Raw genomic sequence first — 15,821 nt, 5'->3', positions numbered from 1 at the left:
AAGTATGCGCCGCTTCACCAGATGAAACACAAGGTGGAGGACTTTGAGTCAGTCAGTCGCAGATGGAACCAATAAGATGCACAGGAAAGTATTGGGTAGCAGGGGTAGTACTTTGGCACAGCTCTGGAGACCACTCCATTGAAGCAGGCCATAATCTTTGCCACCTACCATAGCTTTCTCTGTTTAACCTACAAGGTGTTTTTTTTTTTTTCATCGACATATTGGTCTCATAGGGTGGAAAGACTGATTTACTTTACTGGTGATGTACATTAGTCAACTCTAAATCCGTCGTAGTTATCCATTTATCCAGGTGTCTTGTGTTTCAAAGGAGGTTCCTTGACACAGTGACCTCATTTCAGCTTACGTTTGCTAAGGCTGTGTTCCCAATGCGTTTTGAGATACCTTACTGATATAAGTAAGGGGGAGTTCACATCGGCGTTTTCAATTCCGTTATAGCTTTCCGATATAATGGAAAATAACAGAATTGTGAGATGGAGTTGAAGATGGAAACCTTTAGAGGCATTCTGTTTTGATCCGTCATAATAGAGTACTATGGCCAGAAAGAACGGTTCCCTCTGGTTTCCGTTATCCTGGACGGAAAAGAAGGACTTTCGTTCAGTCCAAGAGAAGAACGGAAACCAGATGCAACAGTTATTTTTGGCCCTAGAACTCTATTATGACGGATCGAAACAGAATGCCTCCAAAGGTTTCCGCTTTGAATTCCATCTTACAATTCCGTTATTTTCAGTTATAAGCACGTTATAACGAAAAGCTATAACGGAATTGAAAACGCTGATGTGAACCCCCCCAAACCTTCAATTTAAAGGGGTTTACCGGGTCTTTTATATTGGTGATCAATATCTAATTTGTGGGGGGTCCATCTTCTGGCACATCCACCAGTCAGCTGTTTGAAGAGGCCATGGTTGCCTCCTCCTAATACAGTGACTTCACATTCATCGGTCACGTGGCCTAGTTGTATCTCCTTCCCATTCAAGTGATTGGGCCTGAGCTGCAGTACCAAGCAGTGCCACTATACAATGGACGGCGCTGTGCTTGGTAAGCTGTGAGGAGGCTGCAGCTCTCACAGGAGCACCTAGGCCTCGTCAAACAGCTGATCTGTGGGAGTGCCAGGAGTTGGCCCCCACCGATCAGATAGTGATGACCTTTTCTGAAGCCATCAATATAGAAGACCCTGAAAACCTTATTAAAGTTCTCAACAAAGTTGCCCATGTAGGGGATAAAATAATAAAGGAACCCCCCCTCCGTTCCAGCGCTGCCTCTTCGCTCGGTGTGTACCTGCCTTCAGTGATGACAGCATGTATATCCCACGTGACTCCCTATAGCTACGCTCCTGCTTCATACTAACGCCATTGACCTTGGCCACAGCTTTAAATAGCGTTTCTTTCTGTTTTCTCGATTATTCATTGAAAAATAAGTGAATGACATAGGAGAACCGCTGCGCCGCGCTGTTATTATTAAGACTTAGCTCGCTACCTTGGCAATGGTGAACATTAATAATTGACGACGCTTCCAGCATTAATTCATGCATTGGCTGTAACACAAGACAGTGACTGCTGCCGACTCATGTACCTGTAGACTCTTAGCTTCGCTTTGGCAGCCTGATATATATATATATATATATTTTTAAATCTTTCATTTATTTTATGATCCCATTAAAAGAATGAAAGTATGAGTCGCCAGGCTTATTTCTATCGTGTTCCTCCGCAGGAGCTGCACAGACGGAATCAACTCCAGTCCGAATCGGCCAAGACCAAAGCTCTGCAGACGGTCATCGAGATGAAGGTAAGTGTTGCCCTAGATTCTGTCCTGTAGGTGCAATGATCACGTCTTCTCCATATCCATCACATGATTTCACATAATCTGTAGCATTCGGAGTGAACACTTACCTGTCATCCCCTGCTGAACACATAGATAGTTTCATCATACATAGGTTGCTTTATTGTACATCATCACGTCCTTTAAATGCCATATGTTCTTCAGTAACTGATCATCTACCATGGTGTACATGTCATCCCCTGCTTTCCTCCATAACATGCATCTTCAATTCATCACCTGTTCTGTGTCCACCACTGAAGAGTGCACGTGTTCTCTCTATTTTTCTGCCACGTGTGAACAGGGTTTTGCAGAATCCTATTAACTTCTATCTCACTTTTTGGATCCAAGTCTATAAAAAAGCTGAAGAATGTGTATATGTCTTTACTGCTCTTTATAGTAATTATTAACCCCATCTACCCTAAAGTTTAAGAATCCTGCATTGGTCATGCATTTGAAATTGCCTGATTTCCTGCATCTGCGCATCAAACTGCCACTTGCTTTGTATATTTCATATTAAAACAGCAGTTGTGCAGTATTTGCATCAATATATGGAGCATTAGGGGTGTTGTACTGTGTATACTTTGTGCCCCTAAAATTGCCAACCATGACACCTAGGGCAAATTCACAGTTTTCCTAGCATGAATGTTAACTGCATAAGGCCTCATGCACACGGAACAGCACGGACAGCCTTTAATATAAATACCTATTTTTGTCCGCAAAACGCGGACAAGAATAGGACATGTTATATTTTTTTAGCAGGGCCACAGAACGAAGCAACGGATGCGGACAGCACACGGAGTGCTCAACGGATGCGGACAGCACACGGAGTGCTCAACGGATGCGGACAGCACACGGAGTGCTGTCCGCATCTTTTGCGGCCCCATTGAAGTGAATAGGTCCACATCCGAGCCGCCAAAACGGCAGCTTGGATGCGGACCAAAACAACGGCCGTGTGCATGAGGCCTAAATCCAAGGGAATTTTGTGCCCAGAGATTCATTTGTTCTTTGAGGGTTCTGTGGGTAATATCCTTAAAGGGGTTGTGCAGGAATGTGTTTTTTTTTTTGTTTTTTTTTTGGGGCAAATCCCCCCACTTGGCCCTATCTGTAAAGGGAAGCTTACTTACCTGCTTCTCAGGGCTGGCTCCCTGCTCCTTCCCCTCCGTCTGCGATGCTCCACTGGGCTTCCTGCCTGAAAACATCCATTTTGACATGGCTGCAGTCGATCACTGTCCTTGGACCTGGCTTTGACCGGCCAAATGATCACATGACTCAAGGCGATCCAGTCACTACCACGGCCAGTGATTGGTTGCAGCCATGTCAAACCGGATGTTCTCAGCAATGGAGCGCAGTGGAGGAGTAGGAGCGGGGAGCAAGGTAAATAAGCTACCCCTTACAGGTCCGGTCAAGTATAAGGGTTTGGCCCCCCCTATTCTTGCACAATCACTCTAAAGACGCTGTAAATTGCAGAAATCCAGATGTGTCTCTTGCGTTTTTTTTTTTTTTATTAGCATTTTTATTCAGTTTTTCCAGCTTTTTTTTTTTTCAATAAATAATTGCTGAAATCTAATAGTGAAATATAAAAGGCAGTACAAGTGTTACTTTTTTTTTTGCCTTTTTTTCTTCTTTTTGTTTTTTTTTGGTGAGTTTTTTGGGTCCATGGTGTTTTTTTTTTCTCCAGACAATTCCTATAATACCTGAAATAACCCACTAAAAAAGTTCATAGCATTTTCTACAGGCCAAAATATGTCCCACAAAAAACATGTAGAGGAAGCCTTAGAAAAAGTTATCCCTTATCCACTGGTTCCTGGGGGTCTGACCGCTGGGATGCCCACGCATTATGAGAACAGGAGTTCCATGCCTCCATATGAATGGAGTGGCTGGTCATGCGCACTGCCATGGGACTGCCAGAGATGTACAATATTTGGCTACCTCCTGCAGTCCCACAGATTTTGAATGAAGTGGTGGTGCGCATGCTTGACACGGCGCCCTTTATCCTCTAACTTTTTGTAACCAGTATATCCCTTTAAGCAGTTAAGCCATTGATTCCCACTGAAAGTTCACATCACCGTTATTTTTCCGTTCTTCTGATCTGTTGCAGTACTTTTATTTCCATCTAGAAAAACGGATCTCAGATGGAAATGGCTCAGATTCCAAATGTACATAACTGATGCACAGGATCGTTTTTTTTTTTTTTTTTACAAGATCCACTTTTTTAACAGGATTTTTTTTCTTTTTTTTTTCTAATCTTCTTAAAGGGGTTGTCCGGATTCAGAGCTGAACCCGGACATACCCATAATTTCACCCAGGCAGCCCCCCTGATGTTAGCATCAGAGCATTTCATGGATCGCGCAGGTCAAAGGCTCTTTTATTTACAATAACACATTGCCTGCCGGGCGGAGGCTTCCGCCCAGCAGTGTGTTCGGTGACGTCACCGGCTCTGATGGACGGGCTTTAGAGATGCCCTAGCCGTTTTACAGGCTAGAGCAGCGCTAAAGCCCGCACATCAGTGCCGGTGACATCACCGGGCTCACTGCTGGACGGAAGCCTCCGCCTGGCAGCCCCATGGAGAGCCCGGTACGTGACCGGAACTCCAAATAATGCCTTTGCCCTTACGCAATTTAGTATTTCCCTGACCTCTTCTCGGTTCATCAGGGGAACAGACTGTCCTAAAAGATAGACCTGGAGCTCTCCTGCATGTAGGGCAGCAACCCTATCAGATGTACCATTGTGCACTTTATTTATCAATGGTCTATCTTTCATAATAGTCTGGGCCCCTTATGAAACAACGGGGAAAGGCATCGGGACATTCAGGAAGACTTTTAGGGATATTGGAGGTACAGATGAGGGCTTAGCCACCAAGAGGTGGGGTTGCCCCTCTCAGGGTTCTCTGCTTGTTGGCAGTTGTAGAGCAATGACACATAGGAGTCAGCAGAAGTACCGAGTTGACGACTCCTAGTCTTTGAGAGGTATCGTAAGTAGGATGAACCATGCACATCTAGGTGCTGTATAAGACTGATAACCTCCAATGGTACCCTAGTGGGACCAATAGGTCTCATATCTGTTTTAGCTTTGTCTGCATAAGTTGTATATTCTGTTTGGGATTTATGAGAAGATTTTAAGGATCTAGTAAAAATTATGTTTTAATTGAAGGTTCAGATACCGTGATGTGAACTCTCCCTAAGGGTACGGCCACACGGACAGGTTTCCTGATACAGTTTTGGAAGCCAAAATCAGGAGTAAAAAAAAAAAAAAAAGAGGATCTGTCTTATCTCCTTTTTATGGTCCACTCCTAATTTTGGCTTTCAAAACTGCATCAGGCTTAAGCAGGGTGCTGTCTCTCTTGAAACAGACCAGTCCTGTCTGGAGACTTACTGTAATTGCTCTATGGTATGGAGACTTATTGGAAGTTCTCCATAGCAAACAAATATGCAAAGAGGTATCTCCACCTATTGGAAGTGGCTCCCCATGGGTCAAAATACGACTTTCCAACAAGCCTTGGTACTTGATTAGGGAATATAGCCAGACCAGATATCCTATTAGGTTGATGAAAGTGAATATTATAGAGGCTCACCCATCTGTTAGCAGGGATATGCTTTTCTTGTCAAAATTGATACACCCAATCAATAGTAAAAATAAATGATAATTGAACTAGTAGTGACAGGCACTCATTATCTACAACCACCCGGAGACCATGGGTCAAAATTGATATTTATTACAGCCACTATATACCCATATACAAACAAAACCACATAAAAAAAATAATACAAAAATTAGGTCTAGCCAAGTTTTGTGTGTCAGCAGACGCGGTTAACTGGCATTGATTTCGTAATTAGTGTTGATCGAGCACCAAAATGCTCGGGTGCTCCGACCGAACACATCGGTATGCTCGTGTGCTCTACCGAGCACCCGAGCACAATGGAAGTCAATGGGAGAACCCCAGGCACCCCCTGCTCGGAAGAGAAGAGGGTGTCTGGTTCACAAAAAAAGGTTAAAAATTGATGGAAACCCCATCAAAATGGTTTGGAAACAGCATTAAGAGGATATCTGGACTTCTATTATCTATGACATACAATAGACAACCACACAAAGGTATGTGCAAACCAACAATCTATCCATGAGACAGATAACAGGCTTAGTCAGCATACCTTACAATGGCAGCCTTATGCACTATGAGACATTCCAAACCAGCTCTCATCTGACTGAGAGCCAGTAAGCCTCAAAGTTACTTCACATCTGTTGGATGGCTTGGGTGGACGTGCACACCTACATCAATATAATTAGGGTGACAAAAATTTTTCTGATTGTCCTAACATAATATTCAATAACCTTTCTATACAGTTTTGTCATGTAAAAACTAATTTGCATAAACATGGGCATATGGAGAAAGACATGCAAATGAGCAGAATCTGCCTGGTTTTTCAGCTGAAAAACCATTTGCCTGAAAAATTTGGGATCTACACTATTCAACGCCATCTATTGTTTTTATAGTATTATGGCAAGAGTAATAGTCTTGTCATAAGACTATGAAACCAATAGATGGCGCTGTTCATGAGCCATTACAAGCAGGGCAATAGTCCTCAGATACACCCTAGCAAGCTTATATTACAGCAGATAAAGTGCTAGAAGATGTGTGAATGATAGTCTTGTCATAAGACTATGAAACCAATAGATGGCGCTGTTCATGAGTCATTACAAGCAGGGCAATAGTCCTCAGATACACCCTAGCAAGCTTATATTACAGCAGATAAAGTGCTAGAAGATGTGTGAATGATAGTCTTGTCATAAGACTATGAAACCAATAGATGGCGCTGTTCATGAGTCGTGTAGATCACAAATTTTCCATGCAAATGGTTTTTCAGCTGAAAAACAATGCAGATTCTGTTCATTTGCATGTCTTTCCCATATGCCCATGTTTATGCAAATGTACTCGAGCACCCGCAGTATTCGGCCGAGCACTCGGATGTGCCGAGCATAGCGATACTCAAACCGAACAGCAGTTCGGCCGAGCATGCTCGCTCAACACTAGTCGTAATTAATTGATGTTTGTAATATATCCGTCTGTTGTCTGGCACACACATGGACTTCCTAATATTAAGCTATGGGGATATATAGTACAATCCCATATACAGTTGCAAGAAAAAGTATGTGAACCCTTTGGAATGATATGGATTTCTGCACAAATTGGTCATAAAATGTGATCTGATCTTCATCTAAGTCACAACAATAGACAATCACAGTCTGCTTAAACTAATAACACACAAAGAATTAAATTTTACCATCTTTTTATTGAACACACCATGTAAAGATTCACAGTGCAGGTGGAAAAAGTATGTGAACCCCTAGACTAATGACATCTCCAAGAGCTAATTGGAGTGAGGTGTCAGCCAACTGGAGTCCAATGAATGAGATGAGATTGGAGGTGTTGTTTACAGCTGCCCTGCCCTATAAAAAACACACACCAGTTCTGGGTTTGCTTTTCACAAGAAGCATTGCCTGATGTGAATGATGCCTCGCACAAAAGAGATCTCAGAAGACCTACGATTAAGAATTGCTGACTTGCATAAAGCTGGAAAGGGTTATAAAAGTATCTCCAAAAGCCTTGCTTTTCATCAGTCCACGGTAAGACAAATTGTCTATAAATGGAGAAAGTTCAGCACTGCTAGGAGTGGTTGTCCTGTAAAGATGACTGCAAGAGCACAGCGCAGACTGCTCAATGAGGTGAAGAAGAATCCTAGAGTGCCAGCTAAAGACTTACAAAAGTCTCTGGCATATGCTAACATCCCTGTTAGTGAATCTACGATACGTAAAACACTAAACATGAATGGATTTCATGGGAGGATAGCACAGAGGAAGCCACTGCTGTCCAAAAAAAACATTGCTGCACGTTTACAGTTTGCACAAGAGCACCTGGATGTTCCACAGCAGTACTGGCAAAATATTCTATGGACAGATGAAACCAAAGTTGAGTTGTTTGGAAGAAACACAAAACACCATGTGTGGAGAAAAAGAGGCACAGCACACCAACATCAAAACCTCATCTCAACTGTGAAGTATGGTGGTGGGGGCATCATGGTTTGGGGCTGCTTTGCTGCGTCAGGGCCTGGACGGATTGCTATCATCGAAGGAAAAATGCATTCCCAAGTTTATCAAGACATTTTGCAGGAGAACTTAAGGCCATCTGTCCACCAGCTGAAGCTCAACAGAAGATGAGTTATTAATTCCAAGGGTTCACATACTTTCTCCACCTGCACTGTGAATGTTTACATGGTGTGTTCAATAAAAACATGGTAACATTTAATTCTTTGTGTGTTATTAGTTTAAGCAGACTGTGATTGTCTAATGTTGTGACTTAGATGAAGATCAGATCACATTTTATGACCAGTTTGTGCAGAAATCCATATTATTCCAAAGGGTTCACATACTTTTTCTTGCTACTGTATATGAAATTCATCGCAAAAAAAAATAAAATCTGATTGGTAACAAAATAGTTAAACATTCAAATAAAGACTAAAAGGGACTCAGCGCTGAAAACATGTGAAAAAGAAAAAGGTTAAAATGGCCACAAAGGGTTAATCAGCCCCCAAAAAAAGCTTTCCACCGTGATAGTATAAGTTTTGAATCCATCCAGAAGTTACTCAATCATATTGGTGTAGCATGATTTGTATCCGATATTGGGTATAGTTAAATTCAGTAAGTAAGTCGGTCTTTTTGGCGTGTTAGTAAATACTGGGATGTCACTTACACTGACCACAATGTTAGTAATAGTCAATAGAGTTACTACCTGCCGTTGTTCCGTGGCATCCCACATGTCAGGCTGGGTATAAAGTTTTTTTTACCTCCCTCCTGAAAAATAGGATGCAGGCGACACCTTATTCTCCGGCTGCGCCGCTCCTGAAGGTTCGCATTCGGCGTCCCACGTGGCTCAATAGTTCAGAGGTCAAACTGTCACGTGTGTCGGCACTTTTACTTGCGGTCCCGCCGTCAGTAGAACACTGGGAGGAGGATTGTAGGTTTCAGAGCGCCGCTTGTGTGTATGTTCGTCGCAACTTTGCTCTTATTATTTGTCCATGGATATTTAAATTGGAGTCATCCAGATTTGCAGGTATCAAAACAGCAGACGCGTTTCGGAGTATAGCCTTACTTGGCTCCACATGTGTTCTCAGCGCTGAGGCCCTTTCTTTTAGTCTTTATTTGAACATTTAACTCTATTGTGATCAATCTGATTTTGTATTTTTTTTCCCCATAGCTTAATATTCGGAAGTCCATGTGTGTGCCAGACAACAGACGGATATATTACAGACATCGATTCATTACGACATCAATCCCAGTTAACCGCGTCTGCTGACACACACACAACTTGACTAGACCTTATTTTTAATTTTTTAATTTTTCATGAGTTTTTTATGTGGTTTTGTTTGTATATGTGTATATAGTGGTTGTAATAAATATCAATTTTGACCCATAGTCTCTGGGTGGTTGTAGATAATGAGTGTCTGTCACTACTAGTTCAATTATCAGATATCCTATTGCCTTGTCAAATCCCAAGGCTTGTTGGAAAGTTGGATGACTCATAGGGAGCCACTTCCAATAGGGGGCTCTAGCGAGATGGTTTTCTTCCTTGGGAGATACCTCTTTGCACAACTGCATTAGGAAATGTGATCATGTGGCCGTACCCTAATGTAGCATCTGTCTGTTGTTTTATATAATGTTATGAAATGCATAAAATCTCTTTTCCTAGAACATGAGAGATGCCTCGCACATTTCCATACTAACAAGCATCACTTCCATACTAGGACAGCTTTTGCAATATGCATTTGCTCTCTGCAGACACTTTAAATATATATGATTACACGTCTGTATGATTCTAGCTCGTTAGAGCATGAAATCTCAATTTAGCATGGCTCGTAAAACTGGTATATTTCTGCACTCCACTTTTTGTGCGCCCACAGAATACAAAATAGGCATATTATGATGATCCCACGTACTTAAAGCAGTTTATGAAATTGTAATCGCATGGCTGCATTTTTTCAGAAACAGCGCCCCCCTTGTCTATAGGTTGTGTCTGGTCTTGCAACTCAACTCAAGTGAATGGCACTGAGTTGAAATTCCAGACCCAGCCCTTGGACATGAGAGATGAAGAGGTTAGGTGTAATGTTGACCACATTACAGGTTCGTTCTTCACTCTGCTGTGTGGAGCCTGTAACAGGCTAGATGTATTGTTCAGTAATAGAACATGTGTTAGAGTATGAGAATCCATATAATTTTTTACAAAATTAAAAAATAACATGCCTGCATGTAAAATGGCGACATGTGGCAGTACAGACCATGACCAGCATATTTGGGATCTATGTGATTCAAGTCCCCAACATTTGTTTGCTGAGTCAGAATCTGAGTCATAAATTAAAGTGAACCTGTCACCATGAAAATGCAAAATAATCTGCGGGCAGCATGTTATAGAGCAGGAGGAGCTGAGCAGATTGATATATAGTTATATGGGAAAAGATTCAGTAGAACTTGTATTTCATTCATTTATATTCCTGCTCATTCTGGAGTTTGAAGTCCAGGAGGCGGTCCTATCAGTGATTGACAGCTGTCTGTATACAGTTATAGAGGGCAGGCTGTCAATCACTGATAGGACCGCCTCCTGGACTTCAATCAGTGATTATATACACAGTCATAGAGGGCAGGCTGTCAATCAGTGATAGGACCGCCTCCTGGACTTCAATCAGTGATTGTATACACAGTCATAGAGGGCAGGCTGTCAATCACTGATAGGACCGCCTCCTGGACTTCAAAGCCCAGAACAAGCAGGAATATAAATGAATGAAATACAAGTATTACTGAATATTTTCCCATAAAGCTATATATCAATCTGCTCAGCTCCTCCTGCTCTATAACATGCTGCCTGTAGTTCAGACACCATGTTCCACGTGACTGGTTCCCTTTTAATTATCTATATCTATCTATATATATATATATATATATATATATATATATATATATATATATTGTATAGAGAGTCCAATATAAAAGGAAATAACATTCTCCAAATCACTCTGGGACAGCAAAAAAACTGGAGCATGAGCTTTGCATTGCATTTATCAAGTGTTTTAGACACTTTTCTAGCCTTTAGGCGCCTTGTCCGCTAATTAGGCGTGGCATAATGAAAATAGGCATGGTGTCATGGGAAAGAGATTATGGTTTAAAGGGGTTGTCTCACTTCAGCAAATGTCCATATTGCTTCCTTTGCTGTCTTGATTCATTTTTCCATCTCATTATACACTTCTTCTCGTTTCCATGGTTAGGACCTCCCTGCAATCCAGCAGCGGTGGTCGTGCTTGCACACTTTAGGAAAAAGCGTCCTATGCACACTCCTGCGGTCTCAGCCACCAGAGAGGTTGGCGCCTTTTCTTCTATTGTGCAAGCACGACCACGACCAGGGTGGTTGTAACCATGGAAAACAGCTGTGTATAATGTGATGGAAAAATTAATCTAGACAGCAAAGGAGGCAACATGGACAATCACAATACATTAGTAAGTGCTTTGTATTAGCTTAATCTACTTGATACATGCCATTTGCTGGTATGAGACAACCACTTTAAATGAGCCTCCATGCACCAAACATATGCCAAAATTTTGGCACATTTTTGGACTAAAGCGAAACACACTTCTAGGTGGCTCTGCTGTTCCAGTGGCTCTCATTCTTGTGCATGAGAGCTACGGAAACTGTGTATCACAACAAGCTATGCTGTTTCTGAGTTAGGGAATGAGACGCTACTGAAACGGCAAAGTGCCGGATCGGTCTGCTGTTTCCCGGCCTGGAGGTTGTCAGAACTGTGTCCCATAATATCAATCCTCCATATACATATTCACCAATCCAAGAAACAATTCTGGAATTCCTGGTGCCGGTGCATTCTTAGATTGGTGTCTATTGTGCGGACATGTACATTTTATATACTAAAAATATACATTATAATTGCAAATAATCTTGGACCAGATCTAGCAATCTCTACAATTGGATCCCTATGAAATAAGGTAAAGAACAAACAGCTGGTGGCGCTATACAGATATAGTTTATTGAATAACTTAGTGGCTGAATAAATATTTTATTACGTTTAATTACAGAAGTATTCAGATGCAGGTTCTGATTTGAAAAATGTAGAATATTTTTTTGTGGCACAGCCCCTTTAAGGAACTGCAGTCTTGTGAAGTAGCACAGTCATTACTTAGCAGCAGCAGAGGTTTCATAGCCCGTGTTCCCTTGTAATTAAATGGTAGAAGCCTCAAGTAAATCAGGGTTGTTTCTGGATTGAACTATACCTCTTAAAAATCAGCTTAATTATATGGAAATGCAGCCATTAAGAAAATGTGTTTAGTGCAAATGATTGTCAAGGTAATTTATGCTGAAATGCTTTTAGTGAAATGACACAACACGAGGGGCATACAAAAAGACAACAGTATAATGCTTCAATAGATAATGAGGCAGGTAAAAGTTGCCTAATTTTAAATATATCCAAATATATACATATTTTTTGGACTATAAGACGCACCTAGGATTTGGAAGAGGAAAATACGAAAAAAAATCTAAATCAGACCCCCATGCTCCATCAGCCTCAGATCAGACCCTCCCAAGCTCTATCAGCCTCAGATCAGCCCCCATCAGCCTCAGATCAGCCCCCATCAGCCTCAGATCAGACCCCATAAGCCTCAGATCAGACTCCATCAGCCTCAGATCTTACCCCATCAGCTTCAGATTGGACCCCCATCAGACCACAGATCAGATGTTAAAAAAATAATAATAATAATCTTTGCTTGCTCCGGACTGCACTGCCACTTGCTCACTGCTCCCTAGTCTTCTGGCCAGCACTGCACTGTGACCTGACTTTGCACAACACCTACGTTCATTACGTCCTAAAGCTGTACGCAATCAGGACACAATGCACAGAGCAGGGCTTGGAAGAAGACCAAGGAGCAGTGAGTACAGCCAGCGCAGCAATTCCCTCACCGCTCCTTGCGCCTCCCGCATGCTGATACCGCTTCCATAATTGTCTAAAGGGCATGTACAAAGCTGCTGCCCATACACCTTCAATAGCTGTCGGACAAATTCTCATTTCTGCTGACTGGTATCTCTCCTGACTCAATGGAAGAAAGGAGTAAGCCACAGCTAGGCACCTCTGTTGCAGCTTATCTCCCAGGAGAACAAAAGGATCAGGCGTTGGAATTTAGTGCATCTGATCCTTCTCTCTTCTACCATTATCTTTCAGGGTTCACTTAGGAACTCCCCATAAATGTTAGATTGTTGGCCAGTCGTTACACCCGGAAGTAGAGGTGAATGCAGATGAAGCCGATTGCGCCTCCACTTCTGGGTGGAATGACGTCAAATGCGCATGCATACTGAACATATTCACTGCTTGGCAAGCAGCAGAAGCCGGGCTCAATCTAAGGAGAGGAGGGTATGTTTTTAACAATGGCAGCAGCAGGGGTGTCGCTGGAGTGGTGCTCAAACCGCATAGGCCTACCTCCTGGTGCTTCAGTGCCTTATTTGCATAAAATTAAAAGTCTAAATTTCTCCTACAAAAAAAAAAAGAAGAAAGGCCGGTATTGTTTTACTCAGCTGGATGAACCCTACCAGGCTACATGCCTGGTTTAATAGGGTTGATCCTGGTGACAGAGCTGCTTTCAGTGAATCAGTCCCTTGATGAAATTTGTGGCAGCGTCGTATACTTGGACTGAGCAATACTTGCGGACTTTTCTTATGGCAAAATATATGTCAATAAAGAGTCACTTACCCCTTACAGAGACGCTGTCTTCCTACAACTAACCTACGGAGGTACATACAGCACCACTAGGTGTGGCCTCCACCTATAGGTATTATGTAGTTTCACTATAAAATGTTTTGATGTATGGTAATATGTGTCTTGCAACCTTTTTTTTTTTTTGTAAAATGAGTTTTTATTATATTTCTGCATGTACTAACAATCTACATTCACGACACACAAAACGTAGTACCATCTGGAGCGTGGATCCTGCAGACTTGAATCACATTGTTTTCTGCATGAATTTCATTAGAGAAACTCCATAGCTGCAGCGCTAATGAGCGGAGTCATTTCGATTTCATGTCATAATCCTTCCCCAGTCTTTTACCACGAATCGCTGCCCTCCCCTGTTCCTCGCTACTGTAATTTAGCTTATGGTGTTTTTGATTCTGTGCCAAGAGACCTTCATATAGTTATGATTATGAGGTAGATCCGGTGACTTGAATGTGCTGCAACTGGAGAATCAAACTGAATATGAATCTGTGGTTTTACTCCTTGTAGAGATCTCCATCCCTGTGCTTTGATCCAGATTTTATTTGGCAGGTAAGTTGAAAGGTTTGTGTGTGCGTTAGTTTTTTTCTTATACTGCTCGGGTGCGTGCCATGAATTGATTTCTCTGTGTGGACCTATTCAGCCTGCCATCGGTACATATTATAAGGAGGAATAAACCCGTTCTGCTTGTCTGTAGACACAATCATTGTTTCTTTAGACATTGAGAAGTCAGCATCTTCCTCCTTCCCCCCCCCAATTACAAGTTTTTGTATAAGGGAAAAATAAATGGCTCATATGTATAATTCAGGGACAATGTCAGGTAGGGGAACAAGTGCAATCACATTTCCCATCAGAGCTGATGAGTCCAATGTCAACCTAGTCAACAATTATGTCAGTACTCCCTTGGTAATGGTCAACCTACCCTGGTGTCGGCTGGACACTTAAAGTGGCCCTGAAAAATAAAAACTAAAATTGCCCCCATGTTGTAGGTGGGTCCAAACGGATAGAAGGTAGGGCAACACAAGAAGGGAGGTCCAACAGTAGTAGGTTTGCCAGCAATAATGTATTTCAGAACAAAATACCGCCCCAGCAGAACCAAATACCACAGTGCAGCACAAAATACTGCCACCCGTGCCATAGTATGATACTGTATCATAATCCTGAAGATGGCAATACATTTTAATTCAGGAGGACACCTGAGGCCGCTGACTAGGTGTATATGTGCCTGATGCTCCTATATCAGGCATCCTCAAACTAAGGCCCTCCAGCTGTTGCAAAACTACAACTCCCAGCATGCCTGAACAGCCTACAGGTATCGGCCTACAGCAGGGCATTGTGGGAGTTGTAGTTTTACAACAGCTGGAGGGCTGCAGTTTGAGGATGCCTGTCCTATATTGATATGCTGAGAGCATCAGATCTTTATGGACTTGGCTGGCGGCCAAGTGGAGGACTTGGGTGACCCCCTGACAGTTGGCCTACCAGGAAATTTCCCTGTAGGTTCTTGAACCTACCCCAGAGGCAACCTATTTTTTAATTTTCTTGTCTCAGTGACAACATAGAACAATTCTTTGTTCTCTAAATAGGTGGTGGTCTCATTGGTCATTAGTTGCCCACCATAGTCTTAGACACTGTACAAAAATAAGTTCTTATACAGGCTGCTGGGTCTGATGCAAACCCAGTCACCAACTAGATCAATACTCCTCGTACAAAACAATTGCAGTCACATTTCCTTTAGAGATTCTGTGAACCAAGTCACCAATTATGTCATTGCTCTCTCGGTAATGGTCAACCTACCCCATTATGGAAATCTTAGATAGTGCCCTTAAACCCATCAAAAAGCAACCTGTTAAGTGTCTACATCTTTAATGACATTGGAGAACATGGGACCCCTGTTCGCCCAATTGGTCATTAGTTGCCCAGTTACCATAGATGCTGCTCAAAATATGTTCTCCATATACGGGTGTCTAATATACATTTGTCACTCATCAACTACACAGGGAGAGGAGGACCAAGATACTGTTGTGGAGTCGGGTAGTGGTTTAGATGCACATTCCCATGTGGTATTCATAGTGTTGTAAAAAAACAGCACAAAAGCCACATTATGATTTTTACTTGTCATTTTTCGGACAATTAGAATGAGCTGGACATGGAGGCAGAGCCCTAATAAGTATTCATAGA

General features: G+C 42.2%; 1 protein-coding gene across 1 annotated transcript in view; it reads left to right on the top strand.

Annotated features, from left to right (window-relative positions):
- ERC2 (ELKS/RAB6-interacting/CAST family member 2) overlaps positions 1-15,821 on the top strand; it is a 944,454-nt gene that overhangs the window by 208,080 nt on the left and 720,553 nt on the right. Inside the window, exon 4 of the mRNA XM_040408024.1 lies at positions 1,729-1,803. Within this exon, the coding sequence (XP_040263958.1) occupies positions 1,729-1,803 (75 nt within the window). The remainder of the gene's footprint in view (positions 1-1,728; positions 1,804-15,821) is intronic.

The sequence above is a fragment of the Bufo bufo genome, chromosome 9 (genome assembly GCF_905171765.1).
Source record: "Bufo bufo chromosome 9, aBufBuf1.1, whole genome shotgun sequence".
Classification (NCBI taxonomy): domain Eukaryota; kingdom Metazoa; phylum Chordata; class Amphibia; order Anura; family Bufonidae; genus Bufo; species Bufo bufo.
Note: the sequence above shows the minus strand (reverse complement) of the source record. Positions and strands in the feature narration are given on the sequence as shown.